The 10,490-nt window shown below is 38.1% G+C and overlaps 2 protein-coding genes across 2 annotated transcripts; both read right to left on the bottom strand.

The window, feature by feature from the left end:
* Positions 1-403: 403 nt before the first annotated feature.
* LOC149040839 (uncharacterized) lies at positions 404-2,385 on the bottom strand (the record flags this gene model as incomplete). The annotated part of the gene is made up of 4 exons (XM_089214651.1): positions 404-620; positions 1,135-1,457; positions 1,574-1,688; positions 2,155-2,385. Coding segments are annotated over 4 exons (858 nt in total), but the record flags the coding sequence as incomplete, so codon positions are not given.
* Positions 2,386-8,486: 6,101 nt separating this feature from the next.
* LOC149040838 (uncharacterized) lies at positions 8,487-10,225 on the bottom strand. Its single transcript, XM_089214650.1, has 4 exons — positions 10,145-10,225; positions 9,623-9,737; positions 9,189-9,511; positions 8,487-8,675 (listed from the first exon to the last, which is right to left on the bottom strand). The coding sequence occupies exons 1-4, from the start codon at positions 10,223-10,225 to the stop codon at positions 8,487-8,489; spliced, it is 708 nt and encodes a 235-aa protein (XP_089070776.1).
* Positions 10,226-10,490: the final 265 nt, after the last annotated feature.

Raw genomic sequence — 10,490 nt, 5'->3', positions numbered from 1 at the left:
TATTTTGGAAAATGACTTCAATCTGTAATCCTGCACAAAATCTATCAGGAGATTTTACAGCTATGAGTTTTTCAAAGTGAACATTGAGTGTTTATAAAGACCTTCAACAGAAATTTCAATAATAAAGAAGCATTTTAATATGATATGATTGCTAACATCTACTGCAAAGACTTTCATTTTGTCGCGGTAATCCAATATAATAAGTGGATGATATGATTGAAGCATTTTCTGCCACGCGCATAAAATTTTTCATAATACTTTTCTACTGTTCCTATAAACAGAGTGAGTGTGTCTCTCTATACCGGCACAAAGCAAGTGTTATACAAAAGAACTATACAATATCAAAAGCTGTTGACCCTTACTGTATAGTCACGAGGTGACTATCTGTAAAAACCTGAAAAACGCTTATCCTTTGTGCCCTTACTTTCCCTTCAGTTGTTTTCCCCTAAATGGTGAGGACAAATAATATCTCCTCTAAGGGCATCAAAATTAATGTGACCCCAAGCACCAGATCTTCTATCAACTAGTCTGACTTGCGCGTATTGTCCAATGAATTCTTTTACATCCCAGCTCTTACGGCACAATGTCTCGTAACAGTTGCCTGTCTCATTTCTGACAACCTCAATGTAACAACAAATATATCAAATAGTTTTAAACCTTTGTTTCGATGAATGCTGATATATCTATCATGACTGTATCATACATTTACTCAAATTAAGAGCAACCTCTTTCTACTTGAAATCAAGACATTACAGCATTGAATGTGCTGATTGCAATGTTCAAATAAAGTGTGCCGGACGCAAGTTCTCTTAAGGAAATTCAAAATGAGCTATTTATAGGGCAAAAATATATTTGAAGAGCAAAAACCGAACGTTCTTAACACTATCATTTTCAGGGACACCATCATTTATCCTGATGATGATCTTATGTCGAAAACGTTTGGCTTTCTTATTTAAAATATATTTTTTTCCTTCTAAATAGCTTATTGTAAATCTAAACGAATCTCATGGATATCACGAAGCTCAAAATGGTTTCGCAATTTTGAAAGACCAAACCTCTGATACTTTGATAAATCAACTAAGGTTGTTTCAAAGTAATCAAATGAAACATGATGGTCAAAGAGAATAATCTCACCTGATTGTTGACAATAAGCTCCGCACGAATATCACTTATGGTACATCCTCCACCGATGAGAAACGAGATATCTCTGCCAACGATACGGAAACAAGGAGAAATGAGCGTTCCCTGGGGTGGATCGGCCCCATCTGGGTGCTGTCCTGCCGGAGCATCGTTCTCGCTGGGTCGATTCTCAGCCCCCCCTATCCACCAGTCCCCTTGTTGCTGGGCGCTTCCTCTGTTGCGAGCTGCTGGATTGTCACCAAATGTTGGTTGATTAATGAAAGCTCTGCCTGTCATTTCCCATTCGCCGATTCCATCTTCAAAGTCAAAGCTGCAGGCTACGTTAAAAACTAAAAAAGAAAAAGAAAAAAAAAACCCGAAATTGCCATCCCCAGAATATCCTATGGTTACATTCAGAATTGAGTCCACTTTACAGTTTTGTATTTTTAATTACCATTATCGCAGTATGCACCAGTAAATCCTGAAGGACATTTACAACGAAATCCGTTATCAGTGTATCCAGCTTGACAAGTGCCATTGTTGAAACAGGGACTGCTGCTGCATGGATTCTGATCAAGAAAAAATGACTGCGTATTATAAATATCCATGCTTAGTTATAACTTATTCTCAAAGGAACACTGTCTTGCTGGAGCGATGACTTCTTCATGCTTTTTGATCAATTGAAGACCAGAATCAATTACACTTTGTCAATCATTAAACCAGAAAATCGATCAATCGAGTTACTGAATATTTTGTCAGGTTGAGTAGTGGTTGATTATTTTTTTTAAAATGACTCCTATTCTTTTTAGCCACGGGTTCATTGATTTTTCTATTTTTAACATTGTACAGATAACACCACTGGTGTAACTTAGCTTTGGTATTTTACCTTGTTGAGGTGATTCCTAATTTCTTTAAGTATTCATTACCAATCTCTGTTTCGAGAACTACCGCACAAAAGATAGGTCACGAAAGAGATATGATGAGCCAATGTAACCCCATTCATAATTGTCCGCCGTCTGAAAAAAGTCACTTTACCTCGATGCTGAAATGGGAATAATCTTGTTTACTCTGAAAGGCGGATGAGCCTGGACTTTCGCCCGAAGCATTGTTTAACTCACAAATGTAGTTCCCTCCTTGCGAAGGCCCCAAATTTATGGACACACAATTGGGCTCCGTATAGCACAGTACTTTACAGTTCGCTTGATGGGGTATCTGGATAAGCCTGATTAAGTGCCCCTCCACTTTGTTCTTTATTGGTTCTTTGAAAACAGTAGATCAACATTCTTCACCTGTTCAGTATTTAAACAACAAAAGAGAGTGAAATGATGAAGTTGAAGTACGGTTTTGGTTTAGGAAAAGAGGTTTCAATTGCAGGGTAATATCCCCAAAAAGTCAATTTGCCGCTAGATCATGGTTTCCTGTTGGTTTTTTTCTTTTTCTTTCTTTCCTTCTTTCTTTTGTTTGTTTGTTTGTTTTTGTACTGTGTGAGAGTTTTCCTTGCTACGGCATCCTAGGAGATTGAAAGTTCTGCTTCAGTTTTTTCGCCAAAAAAAGATTTTGCCTCAGTGGGTACCTCTGTAATTTTACCGTTAGATTTTGAATGTACGCCGAAGCAACTTGTGAGATCCCGAGGCGAGTAACCCGTCAGAGAGGAACGCAAATAATTTACGTCTTTTTTCAAATCGACCCCAATGTATATGAACTACTATTGGAAATTGGTCATTGCGTCAGATTGTGTCAACCGCGGCACAAATGGGTATTTTGCAAGAATTCTAGTCGACAGAGTTCGATAGAACTCTCCTGTGACCAGATATAGCCAGTCCATCACTTGCAAAGTTCTATTTTAGCCGGGGTATTCAAACTATGAAAAAAAAATTGAACGAATATCAGCGAAACAAATTCAAAACTTCGTCGACTTACCTGCGGAACATTTAGAGGAAAACGAAATAATCATACCGCTATGAAAGAGAAAGCTTAGAAGTAAAACGGAAGCCTCCGTACTCAGCCTGCACGTTTCCGCCATTCGTTTGTGTTCTAGAAGAAAGATTACCTGTCACACACTGAAACAACAGTTTACATCATTTTAACAACAGCCAATCCTGTCCTGCCGAAGGCAAAAAATTGTTGTGAATTTAAAGTTGGCTTGTTCAACAGAATGTTCTCAAGGAGATGTTCGTGCTGATGTTAATAGCTAAGACCGGCGCTCCTTAAATGGTGGATTACGCACAACACTGATCACAAAGATGTCAGCGGGGACCATTCATTAATTATTCAGCCAATGACACGAATGCAGTGAGTCAACACTTTTATTGCCTTCAGATTAGTTCGATACGAGCAAACCGTTTTTCAAAGTCTTTAGAATTTGTTTATCGGTGACATTTTTAACCACTCGGGCGATTGTTTTCTAGACATTTTATTCGAGCTTCCAGCCATTCCTCCTCAATTTTACATCAAAACAGGTGAAAAGAAAGGTCCCGAATCTTTAAAGAGGAAATTAAAGCTCTGTTTTGTTATAAAGCACGCAGGAAGCGGCTAGAGCACGAGAGAAGTGTAGGGAGAAACACTCCACTACGTCTCGTGTTTCTCCCCACTTCTTGAGTACTCTAGCCGCTTCCTAAGTGCATTATAACAGAACAGAGCACAGTCAAGGCTCTATTCTCTATTTTTTTTATAATAAAGAATCCATTAAATTCCCCGAGTATTACTTTCAATTTTCAAAACAAATTTTATTCCCAAAGCGAACAACAGTGTCGTCAGCATGCTCTATACTCTCATAAAGCATGCTACAATAAGCCAATCAGAATCCCTGTTAGAATGGTTCAAATAATCTGATTGGCTGTACAAGACTAAAGCTGTCAAAAGTGTCAAACCATCAAAGTTCAAAAACCACCGAAGTTCACATTCTGCGATAGTTTACAAACTAAAATAGTTCGGCAGGTCGAATTTAACACTTTTGCCCGAAGTTTTTAAGTCTCTAATACAGAATCTTGAAGTGAAATGTTCAGTGAACTTCAGCCGAATTATGGCTCATAAAAACACGCGAGTTTTTTCACATGACAAGGTAGAAAACAAACTGTTCAAGGCGAGTGTATTTTGAATGAACGACAGCCGAACTCACCGGAACATGAAGATCGCTCGGGATGACAGCACGGCAAAACTCGGCTGTAGTGACTCGTGTGACTTTCCATTCAACGCATCGGAAGGATATCAGAGAAAGCTCTTATTTTTTACTCGATGGGCGGCCGATGTAGTTACTGAGGCTTGCTTTACTGTGATGACTGGAGATCGCCATGATAAGCGAGCCGCGATGGACTTCAGCATAATCATATTCGAGCAGACACCGTCATGATTAGAATGAATTTTAACAGCTATGCCAGTTTGGTTATATTTTTCATCATTTATGTTTTGTTTAGTTTTGTATTTGAACGCTGAACTTTACATACTATACGAGTGTTAGCTGTGTTTGATTTTTATTTCCATACGTAAGCTTGCAATCTAACTGAAACTAAAACTCGGAATGCTCACGTTTCAATAACGTAAATTACGGCGCCTAGTAATTTTACAAACCTTTGTTTGGTTCTTCTATTCCTACTTGCCGGCTCGCTTGTTCCGAAATTTCACTTTCAATTATCGGGAAAAAGCTAAAAAGAAGTCCCGGAAAAGGTCGAACTTAGTACAATTTGGCAGATGGCGTGACAGCTTTAGCTCAGCTCTATGTTCTATTCTCTCATAGAGCACGCTCTTTCAACTAATGACAGCGCGCGTTATATCCGAACTTTACAAACGCTCATGTAAAATGGTTTTATGGCCAATCAGAGCGCGCTTACTATTTGAATCATTTTATAAATATAAATAATACACCGACAGACTTGAGTAAAAGTTTTTAATTATGTTTTAGTACAGTCTGACTCCGAATGCTTTGTTTGATCGAAACGACGTCAGATATGTGGTCTCTCCTTGGGAGATCGAGCTCCAACTACGGTAGAATAACAAGAAACCAAAACTCACCGTTCCCAACATAGACGTGCTGATTGACGAAAGACAACTGGAGCGAAGAATGTTGCCGCAAAAGAAAAGTTGAAGTTAAACAGACAGCCAATTTCGTATTACAGGAAGTAGAGAGAATCGTCTTTGACCTCATTTCCAATTTAACCAATAACATAATTTCGAGTGCAGTTTTATGTCAATAAGCACCAATAAATTTTACTAGGACAACATAATTGCAGAAGCCAGGAGGGTGGGTGCAATTTAAAAGCTTTGCTTATTTTCACCAAATTGAACGAAAAGTGTTGCTATAACTTGGTAATTATTCCCTTGAAAAAAGCATCACAGAAAACCAAGCAGACGAAATTTTGACAGTGAAGGCACAGTTTGTAGTTTGCACTCGTTTTACAACGTTGTTCACGTTTTACATCAAAAAATGGACTTGTTTTCAGCCAATCAGAAGCGCGTAATTTTTTTCCTGTATCTTATTACTCACGTGGCAGAATGACCTTATCTCATAATGACTAGCGGGTCTTTCTTCGTTTAAGACGTCATAAAAAAACAGACGCTGAAAAAGGTCTTTACATGGTCCAAGTCACGAGGACACCGTTTGGTTCACCCATCGTTTTATTACATTTTTTCAATTCCGAAGCAAAGTGATCAATAGAATAAGGTTCGGAAAGATGAGTCATTGTAAAGGGACGACCTTATGAAACAGAAGAATACAAGTCCAAAGTGTCGATGTTTTGATGTGTACTTTTATTAAGAATAAAGTTTCAAATCAACCTTTGCCTCACTCGTAGCACACTCTGCACGCACGTTCCAAGTAAATATTCCCGAATAAGATTTAAAAGGAAAATTTCAATCATATGTTTCCATGGTTAAAACTAACGGACCAAACTGTGATGTACACTTTCTAAAATTATGCTTACACAAAAAAGACAGAATTAAATCTATTTGCTTTTTTAAAGCTAATGAATAGTAAAGTGCTGATAGATTTTCAGCGGGTAAGTGATCAGTTTCTACAATTTGCTACGGCGTAGCTTATCTAAGGAAGACTCCGTTTAAAAAATTAATTTCTGCTTTTAATTAGAATTTCAAAAATGGCTGCATTTGTTTACCATGTCATACGGCGCCATACCCTCAACTTCAGCATAACCTATAAAATAAGCATTGAGTTCCAAATGGAAATTAAAATAATTTGCCATCGCGGTTTCGGTTCGCAGACGACGCAAATTGTGGTGATTTCACGTTGTTGTTTTACCTGGGACGGCTAAGAAATGTACCAAGTTTAAAACGCACGTGTTGAGCTATTGTTCTGCCAACTAGATCTTTTGTTTTCCTATGTCCTCGTTGCCGTCGCCGTGGTGGCTTGCTTAAGGTCCCTATTTTAAAGTCACATAACGTAATATATTACAAACTGGAAGTAGGCTCTCGTCCCATGGAAACGTTTAGAACCGTAGTATTTACAATTTGGCAACTTTGATCAAAGATCTCTGCTTACTAGGAAGAGACCTCTAGTCGCCATAAACTTACAGCTGTTCAACAATTTATTGGTTGAACTGAGTACAACAGAAAAGACGTTCAAGTAGCACAGTGTAAGAAATTAAAATGGCCTGATAAAAATTTTTGCCAGGTTTCCAAGACTAAGGGCAAAGGAGAAACCTCGTTTTTTAACAAAGAAATAAAAAACGCACTGAGTACATTGTTGGGTTATATAAGCACGCGGGAATTTTTAAGAAGACGAGAGAAGTATTGAGAAGCACGAGCCGAAAGCGATAGCCTCTCGTACTTCTCGATTGTTCTTAAAAAATTTTTCAAGTGCTTATATAACTCAACAATGCTCCAGGAACAAGTTTTTTTTATTTCTTTTATAAAATGTATCGTGAATTGCGTGCTCGTACCGATGACGTAGGCTGCGTGCACTGTATCTCAACAGTGCACTCGTGTGACGTAAGGCGCGTGCTCTATGGGAATCACGGCTCGCGCATTTCTCTGAAAATTTTACAACGTGTAATACCACCCATTACACACTACATAAACATGATCTTTGCGGCTTTAATACTGGCCTTCACATGATGTGGGGAACTATTGCACCATATTGTAACCTATTTTGACTTCTGTAGCCCTAAAATGAATCTACTAGGAGTTTATGACAGCAATGGATATCCAGTGTCCTTGAGGACTTACCACAGAAATTTCTGCACAGCGAAAAAAGGTGAGTTTTAAAACGATATGCTGCAAGCATTTAGAGCAAGAGACTTCTTATTGTCGCGGTAAACCAAGACGTGATTGTTACATTCGCACCTAAAATTGTCTCAATGCTGGCACAAAGCAAGTACTATACAACGTCAAAAGCTGTTGTAACCTACTTCCGAGGTGACTATTTGCAAAACCCTGACTTGAAGGGTAAGTTAGTTTCAACAGCCACTAATTCTTTTTTGCCCTTACTTCTGCCTCAGTTAGCGAAGACAAATGATATCTCCTTTAAGGCCATCAAAGTTAATGTAACCCCAACTAACAGATCTCTTATAAACTAGTCTGACTTGAGCGTGTTGACCAATTAAATCTTCTACGTTGCTGCTCGTACGGTTCATACTCTCTGAACAGTTACCTGTCTCATTTCTGACAACCTTAATGTAATAATAAAAAAAACTCTTATACCTTTGTTTCGATCACTGCTGACGTAGGTAACATGACTGTATTTAAAGGAATTTTTTGTGTCGCAATCAATTCTAATATGGCACCGCGTGTGCTGATTGCAATGGATTGCAATTCAAAAATGCAATACAAGTTTAGCAATTTTGAAAAACAAAATCTCAGATACGTTAGGTTGATCAGTCTACCTTGGCTGTTTCAATAACACGATATCTGTAACTTCGATACTGGTCTTTGGGGAAAACTATTGAGCTATTTTGGAACCTGTTTTGGAAGCTTACTCGAAAATGACTTCAGTCTGTAATCCTGAACAAAATCTAACGGGAGTTTTTACAGCTATGGACTTTTCAAAGTAAATATGTCGAGTATTCATACCTTCAACAGAATTTCAACCAAAAAAAGCACTCTAAGAGGATATGATTGCTAGCATCTACGGCAAAAGACTCTCATTTTTAAAAATTTCACGGCAATACAATATAAAAAGTGGATAACATATTATGAAAACAATTTCTCGTGGCAATTTTTTGCCACGAGAAATTGTTTTCATAATACTTTTCTACTGTTCCTATAAACAGAGTGAGTGTGCCTATCTATGCTAGCACAAAGCAATTGCTGTACAAAAGAACCATAGAATATCAAAAGCTGTTGACCCTTACTGTATAGTCACCTTGTGACTAGCTGTAAAAACTGGATGAACGCTTATCATTTGTGCCCTTACTTTCCCTTCAGTTGTCTTCATCTAAGTAGTGAGGACAAACAATATCTCCTCTAAGGTCATCAAAGTTGATGTGACCCCAACAACAATTCTTCTCATCAACTAGTCTGACTTGGGCGTATTGACCAATGAATTCTTTTACGTCCCAGCTCTTACGATACATTGTCTCTTTACAGTTCCCTGTTTCTTTTCTGACAACCTGCATGTAACCACAAACATAGCAAACAGTTTTAAACCTTTGTTTCGATCAATGCTGACATATGTATCATGACTGTATCATACATCAATTCAAATAAAGAGCAACCTCTTTCTATTGAAATCAAGACATTACCGCACTGAATGTGCTGATTACAATGTTCAAAGAAAGTGTGCCAGACGCGAGTTCTCTTAAGGAAATTCAAAATGAGCTATTTATAGGGCAAAAATATATTTGAAAAGTAAAAACTGAAAGTTTTCGACATTATCGTTTTCAGGGACACCATTATTTATCCTGATGATGATATAATGTCGAAAACGTTTGGCTTTCCTTATTTAAATAAATTTTTTTCCTTCTAAATAGCTTATTGTAAACCTAAACGAATCTCATGGATATCACGAAGCTCAAAATGGTTTCGCAATTTTGAAAGACCAAATCTCTGATGCTTTGATAAATCTACCCAGGCTGTTTCAAAATAATCAAATGAAACATAATGGTCAAAGAGAATAATCTCACCTGATTGTTGACAATAAGCTCCGCACGAATATCGCTTATGCTGCATCCTCCACCGATGAGAAACGAGATATCTCTGCCAACGATACGGAAACAAGGAGAAATGAGAGTTCCCAAGGGGGTGTCGGCAGAGTCTGTGTGTATCCTTCCTGCTGGATCGCTCTCGCTGGGTCGTTTCTCAGCCCCCCCTATCCACCAGTCTCCTTGCTGCTGGGCGCTTTCTCTGCCGCGTTCTATTGGATTGTCGCCAAATGTTGGCTGGTAAATGAAAGCTCTGCCTGTCATTTCCCATCCGCCGATTCCATCTTCAAAGTCAAAGCTGCAGGCTACATTAAAAACAAAAAAAGGAAAAGAAAAAAAAATGAAATTGTCATCCCCAGAATATCCTATGGTTACATTCAGTATTGAGTCCACTTTTCAGTTTTGTATTCAATTACCTTTATCACAGTATGCACCAGTGAACCCTGAAGGACATTTGCAACGAAATCCTTTATCAGTGTATCCAGCTTGACAAGTGCCATTGTTGAAACAGGGACTACCGCTGCATGGATTCTGATCAAGAAAAAATGACCATGGTTAGTTACTACTTATTCTCAAAGGAACACTGTCTTGCTGGAGTGATGACTTCTTCGTACCTTTTGATCAATTGAAGACCAGAATCAATTACACTTTGTCAATCATTAAACCAGAAAATCGATCAATCGAGTTACTGAATATTTTGTCAGGTTGAGTAGTGGTTTATTGTTTTTTTAGAATGGCTCCTATTCTTTTTAGCCACGGGTTCATTGATTTTTCTCTCTTTAACATTGTACAGATAACACCACTGGTGTACCTTAGCTTTGGTATTTTATCTTGTTGAGGTGATTCCTAATTTCCTTAAGTATTCATTACCAATCTCTGTTTCGAGAACTACCGCACAAAAGATAGGTCAGGAAAGAGATATGATGGGCCAATGTTACCCCATTCATTCCAGTATTAGCACTATCATACAAAAGATAGGTCCCCCAAGGGATTTGATGGGCTAATGGTACCCCATTCATTCTTGTATAGGTACCATCATAGAAAAGGTTGGTCACGAAGGAGATATGATGGGCCAATGTCACCCTATTCATTTCTGTATTGGCACTGATCACGTGCTTTATTTCATCAGTTCACGGTACATTTTGCGGTAATTTTAAACGAACGTAAAATAAGAAACACTTGAGTGATAGGTAGATAGTCGATATATAAGACGTATGGAACAATGTTATATCTAATCTATGGAAAAATCAATCAATCTCACACGAAATCGGGTCAAAACGTTTC

The sequence above is a fragment of the Pocillopora damicornis genome, chromosome 8 (genome assembly GCF_964200805.1).
Source record: "Pocillopora damicornis chromosome 8, jaPocDami1.2, whole genome shotgun sequence".
NCBI lineage: Eukaryota > Metazoa > Cnidaria > Anthozoa > Scleractinia > Pocilloporidae > Pocillopora > Pocillopora damicornis.
Note: the sequence above shows the minus strand (reverse complement) of the source record. Positions and strands in the feature narration are given on the sequence as shown.